Below are 15448 nucleotides of genomic sequence, written 5' to 3' on the forward strand. Positions count from 1 at the left end.
AATGTGAGGCTTTATTCATGTATGTAACAATGTGTGAAATGTGCCCCTGCAACGTTGTATCACTACTACTGAGTCAGGCCCCTAGGACTGGCTCATTCTCTGGTTCTAACTTCCATGTTCAAACAGCAGTGCTTAACAAGAGAGTGGCAAAAAGCAAGTATAAGAACATCACCCCCACCCCTCCTCAACCAAAAAACCCTTCAGAAGAAATAATCTTCCGTTGCATAATCCCCTTCTCCCCCCCCCCCCGGCCCCCGATTGCTGGTGAGCTGTGATATCTCTGGGTGCTTTGAATGGTGGTGTATGCAGTGTAGTTGGAGTTGTCAGTCCCAGGATATTAGAGGCAAGAGGGGGTGAGGCAATCTATTTATTGGACCAACTTCTGTTGTTGAGAGAGACAAGCTTTTGAGCCACACAGACCTGAAGAAGAGCTGTGTGTGGCTCGAAAGCTTCTCTCTCACCAACAGAAGTTGGTCCAATAAAAGAGATTACCTCACCCACCTTGTCTCTCCAGTGCTGTTAGTTATCTGGTGCCTACAATATGCAGAGCCCTCTGCAAGAGACAAAGATAAAGCTGGTCCCTTGTTAGATCTCCAGTATAATCTGTGGGACTGCGGTACATATAGGGGAAAAGCCCAAGCATTGTGTGTGTGCTGAACTGTGCAGAGGGCTGAAGCCTGAACAAAACAGGGCTGTGTTCCTTTAAGAGCCAAGGGCAGGCAATGAAGAATTTCAGTTTCAATCTGGCTTCTAAATTTGGAGGTTTGGGAAGGGAGGGCTCAGGTTTCAGCTGGAAGGGAAGGAACTGACAGGAAGGCACTGCACAGAGCCGTCCCCCCCCCCTCCCCCTCCAGTTACTGACAGAGGAACCATTTACAAAAGGCTGATTCTCTTGGGAACAGAGAGGCAGGAACGCAGCGTCTGTGAGTAATTTCCTGCTCAATATGGCTGCTCTGACTCACTACATTCCCCTGGGGTCACTGCGGGACTGCAGCGCTCTTGCTGTCTCTCTCGCTCTCTCCAGCTCGCTTGTTTTCTCTCTCTTCTCCCTTTGTGGCTAAAATGAGCTAATTTTTTTTTCTCCCTCTCTGCCCTCCCTCCCCAGTTTGAAACAATAGCCAAGTCTTCTGCTGGAGCGGACACGGGTTAGGAAGGCCGTGGTCACAGATGCGTCAGGTGCTCCAGGCGCCCAAATCCTGTATGGCTTGAACGGGTCTGGCCATCCTAAGCGGCTTTTTCAGAGCTTCCCATCTGCCTTAACTCTTTCAGGCCAGGAGCAAAGCCAAAGGGGTTGATCAGGACTGTGCCAATCTGAACGAAGGAGGGACTGGAGAATGGAATGAGGCTTGTCGCTGCAATGCATGCCGCAGAATCTTCCATGAAGGGAGAGATGCTTTTAAAAACTGCCTTGCAGTGCATCCCAGGCACATGAGACTTGGGGCATGTCAGCTGGACTGTGCCAAGCCTCGTCAGTATAACCCCCTGACATGCACAGTTTTTTTCAGTCACCCACTAGTCATGATGAGATGCCAAATCTTTGTGCTTAATAACACACTAGCTCCCTTTAATTTTGTGTGTGTTTCATCTTGTATCTGCAAGGAAAACATGTGTGCACACACACGCAAAATGAAGGGGAGCAGGCACGGTTTAGTGGCTCATCAGTCATTCCCCAGCTCAGAAGAACTGCAAAGAGGAAGCAGAAATTCATCTGCGTTCTCATCGCAGCTGTTCAGAGCAGACAGAACTACAGAACCGTTACCCACAATGCTTCAGCTCTGAGGTCAATGGAGTCTAAATGTTGTCCTCTGAGTGATTTTTTTTTCTTCTTCTTCTTCTTCCTTGTAAATTGCTGCCACTTTGCATCTGCAGAAGGACAGCAGTTTCTCTCAAATGGATTGATCAGCTTTTTTACAGCAGGCAGCTTCAAAAGCATAAACACTTTTCCCCGCTTGCTGTGTGTGTGTGTGTGTGTGTGGGGGGGGGTTAGTTATTAAAGACCCAGGGTGCTCAAGATAGTCAAAAAGACTCTTATTTCCCCATGATCCTTTTTAGCCTGAGCTTTGGCCTTGTGGTTTATGAAGTCATGAGAATTTCACTCAGTCAGATTGGCTGCATTATTTTTTTCTCCCTGAGGGTCTGTTTATTTGGTGGAGAGTGGCAAACAGTGGGATAATCTAGAGGCAGCTGTCCCTGAGTTTAGCTCCCTCCGCCCCCCAAAATCTATCTCTGGAAAGAAGCTAGCATCAATGATTAAACACTATAGTTAAAAAAATTAATTAAATCCATTGCCCGTTTGCTGCATCTACTGTAAGGTGGAGCCTTGCAGCTTCACCAGCAATATGAAATGCAGGAACTTTAAAGAACCACTAGACCCTCTTGTAGCCCATCTCTGCTCATGGCAGGTGCAGTGTTTGGATCCAAGCGCAAGAGCTGCTGCCAACCTGCGTTGCCCTCTGTATTCATGGTTGGCGGCGGTGGTGGTGGCTGCTGCTGGTTGTTGTTCTGAATGGAGAATGAGTCATTTTCTTGGAAAGCCGTGTTGCATGGGGAGGTTTCTGGGTAGAATGGGAGCAGCGCTGAGCTGGACTGTGTTTGCTCTTTAATGAATTCATACAAGGAGAAGAGAAAAATGTGATTAGAATAGAATGTGGGGCAGAAAATGCTTAGTGCTTTTAGGGTGTGGGGCCTAGGATACCCCCCTCCCTGCTGCAGGAGGGCATGTGGAAGGAAGGAGGTGCGGGCGCAGTGACATGGACGGTGCTTGGGTCACACAGCCCAGCAGGAATGTTTGTTGAAGTGAGCGTGACTGTGAGTCACTGGGCTTGTGCACAAACTTCCCTGTTGGCTCGGCTCCCTTAGCTCTCTTCCTCTGTGTTTTAGATGAAGACTGGCCCTTTCGCTGAGCACTCCAACCAGCTGTGGAACATCAGCGCTGTACCTTCCTGGTCCAAAGTGAACCAGGGTCTCATCCGCATGTACAAGGCAGAGGTGAGTGAAGGGGAGGGAGAGATGAGTGTGGTCTCACTGGATCCGGCACGCAACTCCTGCCTTGCAAATCACAGCAACCTTTCAGATTAGCTCTTCTGTTCTTCTGCTAGTGCATCACTTCCTACACAGCACCTCTTACAAGCTGGGTGTAGGGCACCTCAGAGCTCCTTCAGAGCCAGTAATCATCCACTGACTGTTTGCTCCAAGAGGCTAAGGCTTGCATACTGCACCACTCTCCTACGCTGTTCCCCATAGTACCCCCTGGTGGGAGAGTCTGGATCTAGAGCCTGTGACAAGCTCCTCCCATACATACACTGATACATATAACATCTCTTCTGAGAGGCTGGCCTGGAGTACCTATGAGCTTCCCCCAAAGCTAACACTCTTACCAAAGCTAACACATCTTTAGATGATGTTTGCCTTCCTTCGTCTCTTTGGTCTCTCTCTTTTTCTCTCATGCTAATTATAGGTCTCCAGGTTAAGAGCTGTTGCTTGAAGCAAATGTACTGCTGATCCATACATGGGAATTGCCCAAACTGAACTAGATCAGTTGCCAGCCCCCCTGTGTGGAAACTCCTGAACCAATCTGAGTGTCTGCTCTTGATTGCAGCTTGCCCACATAATCAGAAACCAAATCAGTTAAATCAGTGCAGCTTTGGTATGTAGACAAGGCCACAGCCTGCCTTCCCCTCAGGGTATGTCTACACTACCCACTGGATCGATCGATCCGGTGGGGGTTGATTTATCACGTCTAGTCTAGATGCGGTAAATCGACCCCCGAGCGCTGTCCCCTCGACTCCTGTACTCCAGCTCGGTGAGAGGCGCAGGCAGAGTCGACGGGGGAGCAGCAGGAGTCGACTCACCGCGGTGAAGACACCACGGTAAGTCGATCTAAGTTACGTCAACTTCAGCTACATAATTCACATAGCTTAAGTTGCGTAACTTGGATCGATTCCCCCCCCCAGTGTAGACCAGGCCTCAGTCCTGTTGCTCCACTGTAAACCTTGAGCTAGGGGGTTGGGCAGCTCCCACATATACACCTCCTGCGGCACTTAAGGAAGCTGGACAGGAACTTCCACCTATATTGGGCCTCCAGGGGAAGGACGGAAGGGGTGGGGAGCAGTAGGCCGAAGGAACTGTTCTCCTGCTGGGGAAGCACATTGGCATGGCTCAGCAACAGGGTTCTAGTCATGGGCCTGTGCAGGGTTAGAAGACCTTGGGATGCCATGAGCTGGTGCCTGTCCCTTCCTGTGTGGCACTCTGTACAATGTAACTGCCTGGCACTGGAGGCACCATCGCTCCCCAGGTGTAGGTTTTGAAGGGGTTAATATCCTGCTCAGTGCTCTCCGGTCCAAGGCAGGCCATGCCCCTATCACCAGGAGATACGGTAGAGTCTTGACTAAGCAGCACCACTCAGTGCGAGTGCATGAAAGGGTTAACTGGGCCTCTCCTCCTCCACTCTCTCCCTTCCCTTTTCCCCTCCCCCTTCCCTTCCTCTGAGCTTCACATCCTGTGTTTAGGTTCCAGCCCACATACCTCTCTAATCTGTGAGGCGTCACTCCCAGGGACCGTGCTGGCTCCTTCCGGCTGCAGCTCAGCTTTCCTCTGAAGAGCTGGGATCGCCAGGCAGTGGGGTAATGCCCCCCCACCGCTCCCCTGCTTCTCTGTCTCCTTCAGCTCAGCAGCTTTGTGCTGCCTCCTGTGTCTAAACCAGAGCTACAGCAAGTGCCAGCACTGCTCCCTGGGCTGGGGCCTCTGCCCTGTAAGAAACCTGAGGCCAGATTCTCTGGGGTGACCCATTCTAGCCTGTGGTTACCATGGCAGAGGATTTGGCTCCAAGAGGACTATTAAAGCACCCCGGGGTTCTCCATCCTACCAAGGTGTGAGAGTGACCTGCTGGCTGCTTACCCCTTACCCTGCCTTTGCACCATTTTCCTATACTGCTGTTCCAGTACTACTGCTCCAGGCTAGTGCTCTGAGTGCATCCAATCCTGCCTCTGACACAGACTCCTCTTGGTTTTGCAGGACTGCCAAGGATCTGTCTGCGTTTGTGAAGCACTTTTTGAGACTGGGAAGTGGTCATGGTGTCTGGTCATTTCAAGGGGTGTGTGCTAAATGCATCCCCATCCCTGACATCCTTTGGGGGCTGTGACCAAGACACCAACGTTCATAATACTAAATCTTACCTCTGTGTAGCGCCTTCCTTCCTTCCTTCCTTCCGTTACTGACTGAAATGCAAACTACACACAGGCACCTGGATACCATACTAGTGGGTATTCTTGAAATGCCTAGAGAGATGCATCCACCTCTGGGGAGAAATGCAGAAGCTTTTAAACTGTGTGCGAAATCATGATTAGGACAGGAAGTGAAAAATGCAGAGTACAGTTGAAATTTGCAGGACTTATTTTGATAGGTTAATAGGGTTTTGACAAGGACAATCGAGTTAATGCTTCAGTTAAAAATGCCATTGGCTCTCCAGTAACCACAAGTAGCTAGGATCTCATCTTCTCCAGAAGCCTGGGCCCTCAGCTTGGTGTAGATACAGACTCACCAGCACCATTTCCTGCTGGCTACTTTTGGACGTCTCCCATTCAACTACTGATCCCAGCAGTTCCTGCTCAGTTTGTGAGATCAGACAGGAGCATAGCAGATGATGCTTTTGGCCATAATGGTGTGGGGTGTTTCGGTTTTTTAATTTTTAGTGAGTTTTTTTTTAGTATGGCTGAGCAAATTTTAGCCAAGAACTTCCAAAAGTGATGAGTAATTTTTTAGTTTGGGTGTCCAACTTGAGACACCTTGAGATAGCAGTCAGCCTCCACCCTTTGAAAATCAAGCCCCCTCAAGATGTCTCAAGTTGGGCACCTAAAATCACTCTTGAAAATCTTGGCCCTTAGCTACTGGTCCCTGAAGCAAGTTCATATTTCCCTTTCCCAGCAGCACTGCATTTGCCAATCCTTCCTTCTGCCATCCCTACCTTTCTCTCTCCCTCTCCACACTGCCAATGGTAGCAGACAATACTTTGGTAAATGGAGCTCCTAATTGCTGGCTTGAATCTTCGTTCATCCCCCAGGCAGGCAGCTGCTGTTGACAGAGCTGGGGGGGATTTGCATTCATGTTCTCTCTCACTTGTGCATGCGTGCACTCTCAGGCTCGCTATGATCTGAGCAAGGCCCCTGACTTTTTCTTCCCCCATGGCTTCTTGCTGTTGATTAGATTACATTAACTTAATCTTCAGTATGGAGGCACCAAGCCAGCAATGTTCCAGCTATTAAACAGCTTCTCAGGTATATATCTGCTGTGATTGATGGTGAGAAGCATCCAATGTCATCCAGACACTGAAGTGCTGCCACGTCATCCTATCAGGCAAGTGGAGCCAGCAAGAAGGAAGGGAAAAGGGTCATTCTTTACCGGAGAAGATGGAAATCCATCCACTCAAAACTATTTGATGCCACATAACAATATGGGGCAACTGTCAAGAATAAGATCTAAGGTCCGGATAATTTAGAAGGCAAATTGGTTGCTTCTGTCTCATCTTTGCACCTCTTTGTCTGACTCTTGAATGTAGCAAACCTAAAATAGGAATGATTCCCTTGTGAGTGGGATCTGTTCTCTGGATCCAAGGATTCTGGGTACAAGACCTGTGGATGGGCAGTGGGTTGCAAACAAAGTATCTTCTGCCTTTTGGTTTTTGTTTTTTAATGGATGAAGTTTTTGGCTGGAAGCGAGAGGGACTTTTCTTAGCCTCTTTTCCATCAAAGGACCGAGAATGGAGCATGGCTCAAGCAGCAGCTGTGGTGTGCTCTCCTGAGCCTACTTTGAATTTCCTGCCCTTTCCCTCTCAGCTGCAGTCAGATGGGGAATACTTTCCATCATGACGAGTCTAGTCCCAATCCCATCTGCAAAGGCTGCAGGAGAAACACTAATCCTGCATCTGCTGGTGCTGGAGGAAGAGAGATATCTCTGCTGAACCCCTGGCCTCACTTTCCAGCAGGATGGCTGGAGGAGTCGTCTCTGCCTCTTGTGGAGCTCCTCAGTTTACCCTGCACGTGTCGAGGCCCAGGGTGCTGGGCCAGAAGTCGCATGTAGTGGCTAAATACCCATGCTTTGCTTTAGTGGTGGAATCTGTTCAGCAGGAACCCAAACCAGCCAAGTTCTACAGCGGCACATCTCCTGTAGAACCTCTGGGGTCCGTGAGGATGCTGGAAGCCAGCTCAGCTCCACCCACCAGGGTTTTATTGCTTCAGTTTGCTCTCTCCTTCCTCTGGGTCAGCTTCGCCTACATGTTCTCACTGCTTTCCAGCTCTGCTTCCCTGAAGGCTCCTCTCAGCATTTGCAGGGGCTTCTTCCATGGTTACTATTTCCCCAGCAGGTATTTTAGCCCTCCTGCATCCCACCCCTGGTCTCAGAACCTTTCCAACTTGTTTTGGCTTCTGTGCATTGTGAAGAAGTTAGATTCTGCTGGAAGCAGCCTGACCTCTGGCCCCTGCTGGAATTCCACAGGCCTGGGGGCCTTCTCAGAAATCCCACTGCTTCCCTGATGACGACAGCACCATGGCAGCTTCCTGCCTCTGGCTGTAAACTCCATCTGTGCTCCGCACTGGGGGAGGGTGAGCTGTCCTCCTGGACATACCGGTTCCTTTCCCCAAGGAGCCAGGCAAATGCTTGCTGGTTTCTGGCTTGCCAGCGATGGGTCCTTCAGCTCAGTTAGTGGAGATGAGGGCCCGCCCGCCCATAGAAGAGTGTGCTGGTACAGTGCCAGGCCCCTCGCAGGTACTGACTCCTGCCTCTCTCTCTCTCTCTCAAATACAAAATCAAGACCGCTTTAAAAGAAGTGACTGCAGCAGAAGTGTTTGCCCCCTAGGCAGAAGGGCAGGGAGAACTGGGGCTCTCTGAGGAAGTTTCAGATGATCCAGATGAACCTCTGGGAAAGGAGTCTGGATTTACATTCTCACATGATGGAATTGTTCTGGTTCTGCTGCAATGTGGTGAGCAGCATTCCTGACTCATCGTCCCAGTCCTCCAGCATAGACAAGGCCTGAGATGGCTGTGCCTGTGATGTGCCAGGGAACCATGGCTGGGACAGTGAGTGCACAGAGTGGCTGATTCTCTTGCTTATCCTAATGGTTCAGCACATCGTCACAGGAGCGTTGCTTCTGCCAGCGCTGTGTGGAGCGTTCACATAACGTGTCTGCTGTCACCAGTCCGTTCTGGGATTCCTGAAGGACCTATTCCATAGTGCTTAGCTTCATTGCTGGGAATTGGGTCTTCTGGGAAACTTCCAAACACAAGGCACTGCAGAGTGCAAGGGAGGTAAGACAGGCTGCAGAACTCATGACTTCCCATCCATGCTAGAAAGGAACAATGTCCAACTGCATCTGCTCAGCCTCACCTGAGCTAAAGATCGTGTCTCGGGTATTGCAGTCAGCCGGTGTGACTGCTGCTTGTCGAACATTTAGGACAAACGTTCAGCGTGGCCTCAGGGCCTTCCATGCAATGATTGAGTTCGGTGCACCTTGACTTAGAGTCCAAGTGGAATACCCATCCAATGCAACGAGGTCTAAGCCCCGTGCAACCAGTGCTCAGATCTTCATGGCTTCCTCCTTTAAAGTTAGTCAGAGCCCACACTAAAGGGTCTGTGAGACTGTATTTTTTTAATGTGTAAAAATACCCTCCTGCCTCTGTCCAGTTTCCCACACTCAGTTCTCCATTGAACAAGACTTCAGGAGACGAATGCCTACTGGTGCTGAGAGGCAAGAGTAAAGCTCCCTCTTCTAACTAACCAGAGAACGACTAGTGCCATGGCATAAATCTTTTCCGTTGAACTCCTGGTGGACAGAGGATCTCCTGTTGTGGGTGGGGGAACCCAAACTAGGAATTTGCTCTGAGCTCCCTGTATGCAGACTGGGGAGCAGGGGGGATGTGGTATCATTCTTCTAAGGGCAGTTCTACACCTAAATGCTGCATCTTCTCTGCTGTAGCGTTTCAGTGAAGATGCTACCTATGCTGACAGGAGGGCGTCTTCCATTGGGATAGGTAATCTACCTCCCCGAGAGGCAGCAACTAGAAGAATTCTACTATTGACTAGCCCTGTATGCTCAGAGTTAGGTCAGCTTAACTACGCTGCTCAGGAGTGTGGATTTTTCCCACCTGTGCATGACGTATTTAAGGCAACAGTGTAGACCAGGCCTTACTCGGTTGACTCTTTCTTTTTTTTCAGGTTTTCTTTGCAGCCTTAATAGTGAGAGCTGGCTTCTTCTTTTTTTTCTTTCTTTATGGCATCTACAGCCTGATCTACATGAGATTAGGTCTATATAACTACATAGCTCAGAGATGTGAAAAGACCACTTCCCTGAGCGATGCAGTTAAGCAGAGCCAACCCCTTGTGTAGACAGGGCTAGTCGATGGGAGAATTCTCCCATCAATTGAGCTATTGCCTTTTGGGGAGGTGGAGTTACCTTGCCAAGGGGAGAACTCCTCCCTTTAGTGTAGGTAGTATCTTCACTGACACGGACAAGCCCTAACATTTTGGAAAGCAAGTTAGTAGCTTTGGGGAGGTGTTGACGTGGTGTATTGGTTGTTTCCATGCCCTGTCTGTATGCCAGTGCAAATGGCTTCCACTGGGTAACCAGGCTGGAGAACATCCTAGAATGACCAGCCTAACCCACATAGACAGGGTCCCCAGGCCCTGCTGTGAAGACAAGAGCCCAACTAAAAATAGCACCAGCAGCAGCTGCCACTGCAGAGTGAAGTGTTCAGTCCCAGTGCTGCAGGCGGATTGCTCCTTCTCTCTCTGTCTGAGGGCACTCCTCTCTGCTGCTGCTTCCCGGTCCGTCTGTGGTGTGGAGTGCTGTGGGTGTCTGCTGCCACCCCTGCTGCATTGGGAGAGCGCCTGGCATGCAGTCTGGTTCACGTTCACCCCATGAGCATTGTCCTCGCTTGTTGAGAGTGGGTGTTGGTGTGAGGCAGTTGAGGGACCTATTTGCTGGGGCAGAGGGAGCTGGGTGTAGCCCTGCTACATCACTCACTTCATCTACTGCCCTGTAAACTGTAGAACTCCCCAGGATGTGATGGTGCACACATCCCACTGGGCCATGATGGAGTGAGCCCTTCCCAAGCCTGTGTTCCCTGTGCAGGAATGGATACCCCTCTTTGTCCTTCTTGAACATCCTTTCCATTTATTCTACTCCCTCTGCAGGGAGCGGCCATTTTAGAATCTAAACGGTGCTGCCCAGTTCTGTTGGCACCCGATCAACTGCATGTGGCCTAGCAAAGGAGAATGCCCTCCAGCTCTGCTCTCTGTCCCAGTTCAGAGTGTGACTGCTCTTTCTGCAGCTGTTGTTGCCAGGCACTGCAGAGACGGATGCACATGCAAATGTGAATCTTGCATGCCCCTCTGGGCTATGACGAGGAACAACTTCATACCTCTCCATAGGAAAGGCCAGGTGCTGAGAGACTGCTACAAAGGCGCCAGGTCAAAGATCCTTTCCTTTGATCCAGCTCGTTCCTCCTGACACTTGGCCTTGCCCATGGAGAAGTATCCAAAATGAATCTTTTTTTTTATAGCGCACAGCTTCACCTGTTCCCACTCTAGGCCATGCACCCTGCTTTGGATTAAACCCACTGGCTTTTCTTCTGTTCTCTTCAGTTGTGTGGAAGCAGGTCACATTCCTCAGCTCCCATTGTGGCTGCGCATCTGTCTCATTCCCAAGGTTGCAGGAAGCAGTTGTGTGGCCTGAGGTGTGTTGCCTGGTTGGAGACCCCTACCTCACAGCTAGTTGCTTTGCACACCCTTTTCCCTTCTAGGTGGTCGTCTTTCATTCCTTGGACTCTTTCTCTCCTCCTGCCTTCCCTTGGGTTTGGCCTGACCGCAGCTTGTTCCCTTGGGAAATGCCTCTTGTGAGGTGCACAGGTTGCTTGTATGCTCTGTGTTGGAGCTGCCATCCCTGCTTGTGCAACTGCAAACATGGGACCCTGACAGATGCATGTGTCGGCTTTGTGGGAGCTCTCCTCTGCTGCTCCTTCTCTTTCAGGAATAGCAGGAGGGAGCAAGCACGCTCCTTTACGTACTGTCCCTGCATGTTCATTGGGGAAGTTGGTACTGTACAGCTGGGTCTCAGAGGAGCAGCATCTCCTTCCCATGGCCATCCCATTAGCAAGTGGCCTGAGTTACATCAGCGTTGACAGAAAAGGTCATATGCTACAAAATACAATTCCAAATGGTACCCAGTGCAACTGAAACCTTATCTAGACGGCCCAAAGATGAGGTGCCTAAAATGATTAGGGGCATGGAGAACCCACTCTGCGAGAACAGAGTGAAAAGACTTGGTGGTTAGGGGACTGATAAGAGAACACAAAAGAGGTGTATAAAATAATGAATTGGATGGAGAAGGTCAGTCGACACTTCTGTGTCTCAAAATAAGGGTGCAGCCGAAAGGCAACGGATCTAAAAGCAAAAAAAAAAAAAGGAAATATGGTTTTGGACAATGTATAATCAATGTGGGAAACTCATTGTTGCAAAGCATTTGAATCCAAGAGGCTAGAACTGCCAATCCCAGAGCTGAGGTGGCAAATCTCTTCCCCCACATAGATTTCTGTAACTCCCCGTGTGTTGTTTTCCCCTGGATCTTTGTTGTGGCAAGGTGGTGAACTTAAAGGTATTGATAGAGACATGGCTACTGAGGTAAATCGCCCTCCTCTGCTTCCACTGACACTCAGGGCCTGAATGTCCGAAGTTCTAAGCTCTTGAAGTCCAGCTGAAGACAAGGGGTATTATGGGCACTCAGAATCAAGCCCATGGTGTCTCTGGAATGAGCTGAGGGCGAGAGTCATCAAGGTAGCTCTTCCTTGGCAGTCCCTCTGGATTTTAGAACAGAGCTGCCCTGTCTTTTTGTTGCCCACATGGGTTCCTGAGTCTCAGTCTCAGCCTGGAATTGGGTTTATTCTGGGTGGTTTGTTAAGGTGGAAATGTGCTCTGGTTTTCTCTGCTTCTGGTAGGAGTGATCCCCTGCCTGCAGCATGCTGGTTTTACACCTCTCCTTCTCTGTTCCCGCAGTGCCTGGAGAAGTTTCCTGTGATACAGCACTTTAAGTTTGGCAGCCTGCTTCCTATCCAGCCTGTCACGTCTTAAAGAGGCCATGGGAGGAGTCGATGCAGTGGAGACAACAGTGCGGCACTCTTTCTCCTCCTCCTTCCTTCCTTCCTCCTCCTCACCTCTCTAGCCCCACAGCCCATTCATCCCTTTGTATTTACAACTAGAGAAAGTTACAAAGCACTTAGCGACCTTGCAGGGAAGAAGTGACCAAGAGCAGCTGCTCATGCAAGTGCTCCCCACACTGACTAGACAGTGACAGAACCAGCGCTGTGCTTCTAGCCTCCAGTGCGTTCAGCCTTACACTGTGCGTGGCTCGACAGGCTGCCGCCTACTGAGCTGGGCGTGAGGGTGGCTTGAAAGGAGTTTTGGTCAGGGATACTTCTAGTATGGCTTTACAAGAAGACCTCGGCTTTGATCCCCTGGAGGAACGGGGTTGGGAAGGGGCGGAAGGTATGTAGTGGGGGTTGGGCAGTTACAGTTTCACTCTGAGTTTCACTGAAATCTTTTGCTGTCTTGTTTGAGGAACCCAAGGTGTGTAGACCAGGCCTTCGATTCCATTTAAAAAAAAAAAAAAAAGCCAGCTCTTGCTATTGTGGATGTGAAGAAAACCTGAAAAAGAAGTCCTGGGGTGTGAACGTGCCTGGGTGTCAGGAGGCCCCAGTGTCTATGCTGCTGCCTTTGCTTGCTAGGGGGTGTTTTTAAAGGGGTAGAGGAAGTGGTAGGAAATCCCTGTGGGTCACATGAAGTCAGGGTGCCATCTCTCCCCTAGCCCAGATAAGAAAATGTTTGTCTTTTTCCTCTTCCAACCCCTATCCCTGGTGAACTTCCTTGAGACTTCCTTTCACACCACCTTGTCCTCTCCAGCTGGGAGCCCCACCCCTGCAAGCCTAGGTCCTAGAATGCTGAGCTGGCTTTGGAGCTGGAGCTGGGCTCCGGGGAAGTCTTTGGACACCAGCTGGTTGCATTTATGTGGGAATGGTTCTGCAAAGCCACTGTTTTAGCAGGCTGGGACGGCCCCCTTCTCTACACCCACCTTTTCCTGTGCAGTGCTTAGCAGCCACTAGAATGGGGGCAGCCTTAATGTCCTCACTGTAATTTATCATGGCTGCTTTTGCTTGATTATAAGTTGTTTTGACAGCCCTATAATAAAGGGATTTTTCCCATTAAGTAGCACATCCCTACACACTGTAGACTTTACTGTAGGGAATGGAGCATAGGGCAGGTATATTGGCTTTAAATCTATTATTTAACTGCTGGAAACAAAATGTGTGTCAATGTCCTGGGGCAGCCTTTTGCATTCTTAAAAAAAGTTTTTCACCTCTCTCATTCCCTGCAAGAGCTGCCACCCCACTGGGGCAAACTGTACGATTATTTTTACCAAAACCCCATTAAAGCACCAGACATGCCAAGATGTGCAGGTTGTTTAGAAGGCTTACTCAGCATGCTTAATTCATACAGTGGTTCTAGACTCTCACTTCCAGTGGTTTAGACTTAGGGGCACCTCTGATTAAATGAGGGGCTTAGACATGCCTTTGGTAATTAGCGTGCTAGAAAAGGAATGGCAGAAAACGGATGGGATGGATTTGAGGTGAAATCTTACATGTTCCCTTGGTTTCTGACAAAGATTCTTTTTAAGTTCTTAGCTTGAGAGGGCAAGTTTACTCCCGCGGTATTATTAAACATTGGTTTGGAGTGTGGCAGGGGTTAGCACCAACTGTGCCCTTGCTAGCCCTGCTACACACTCTTTTGCTTGGCTTCCTTAGCGAATGCAATGCCAATTTTTCTCCCGCTGCTGTCATCTGTGGCCAGCCTAACCCTTTCCATCTGAGCCCCTTGATTGCTATTAAATTATTGGAAAAAGTTTATTTTGCTCAAGATATATTTAATTATTTTTCACAATTTTCTCTTTGGCTGCATCCCCTGGAATGAGCCTCTTCCTTCTCCAAAGCTTGTGCCCTGCTGCTGGGGAAAGAAGGGATGAGAAATGCATTTAAATTAAGATGCAGTATCTGTTTCTTGGGCTAAAAAGGCAAACCCTTGCCAAGCTGCAGCCGTCCCCTCTATCCTATTGCTTTGGGCCTGAGCTAGTGCAGTGTGGGACAATTGTAGATAAACTGAATCTGCTGTGGGGTTTTTTTATGTAGTGGCTTTGTCAACTTACATTTTAAATAAAATGTGAAAAAAGACCCAAAATCCATCCCTGTTTTACTACCAAATCATTAACAGGATGTCTATGTAGAGTTAAATTACAAATAAATCCACTGGGAAAGTGAATTAGGAAGACTTTAACCTGCCAGGACCCCTGAGCATTCTGTGTTCTGGTGCTGTAGTTAAAAGGATGCAGTTCAGGGACCAGAGCACAGTGTTCTAGTCCGAGGAGACCTGGTTCTCATCTTGCCCTTACTGCCTCATCGCATGACCTTTGGCAAGTCCTACCATGCAGTAAAACAGGTCTAATAATAGCTTCCGGGCAGACTAGGCATGAATTAAGGTGAGATTCTCAAAGTTGCCTAGGAGATTTGGACACCACATTCCCTTTAATTTCAATGGGAGTTCAAACTAAATGAAAGTCGAGACCTTAATGTCTGCAAAGCTCTCTCCGATCCTTGGTGAAAGATGCAATAAGAGTGCAAAATAGAGTACCAAAAGGTACATTCCTTACATTGCATTAGGCTTTAGTGATGCCACCAACCTTTACTGGGGCCAGCATATAAGTCTGAACGGGGAACATAAGGAGGAGATAATATGGAGTTATTTATTTATGGACCATCTAAGTCTGCACCCTCATTCTGTTAAGGATTTGGAATCTTAAGCAGCTAGTGTTTGTGTGAATCCTATTGGTCCACCTTTAACTTGCCCTCAATAATCTGGCAATAGGCTGCTTCCATTCCTTGGTCATTACTGTGAGTCCTGTCAGATCTCAACCAAGGGCCTGTTTGGGTTTTGTCCCTTTCCCTGAATAGTTCCACGTGCATGCATCACATGACCTGAAACATCACCTGGCTTCCCCCCGGTCTGCAAAAACAATACCTGAGCATCCCACCTCCCCATGTTCTCCAATATTGTGGTTTTAATTAAAAATCTATGTGTTTTGCACCTGGTGATTGTGTTCAACTGTGTTGGAATGGGGTTAGCCATTTGGTGGCTCTGCTTCCAAAGCTAATGGCTACAGCTCTGGCTCTTCCTGGGTGCTTTCATTGATCTCTCACACCAAAAATGAACAGCCCTTGTGTTTAAGGATACACTTGCCTCATCCAGTTCACTAATCAGTCCTTCTCTATTTGCATCATTATTGGATCTTTGTGTAAATTTACTACAGAACATACGCAACCAGCAAGGCATGGAGGCCCATTCCCCTGCAGGCAAATA

At 49.0% G+C, this 15448-nt stretch overlaps 1 protein-coding gene across 2 annotated transcripts in view; it reads left to right on the forward strand.

Annotated features, from left to right (window-relative positions):
- Positions 1 to 15180, forward strand: part of PTPA (protein phosphatase 2 phosphatase activator) — a 41956-nt gene extending 26776 nt beyond the window's left edge. For both annotated transcript variants that reach the window (XM_073315012.1, XM_073315013.1), the window contains 2 exons: positions 2881 to 2988; positions 12041 to 15180. In XM_073315012.1, coding sequence (XP_073171113.1) covers positions 2881 to 2988; positions 12041 to 12115 — 183 coding nt within the window. In that variant the 3' untranslated portion in view covers positions 12116 to 15180. The remainder of the gene's footprint in view (positions 1 to 2880; positions 2989 to 12040) is intronic.
- Positions 15181 to 15448: the final 268 nt, after the last annotated feature.

The sequence above is a fragment of the Lepidochelys kempii genome, chromosome 16 (assembly GCF_965140265.1).
Source record: "Lepidochelys kempii isolate rLepKem1 chromosome 16, rLepKem1.hap2, whole genome shotgun sequence".
Taxonomy (NCBI): domain Eukaryota; kingdom Metazoa; phylum Chordata; order Testudines; family Cheloniidae; genus Lepidochelys; species Lepidochelys kempii.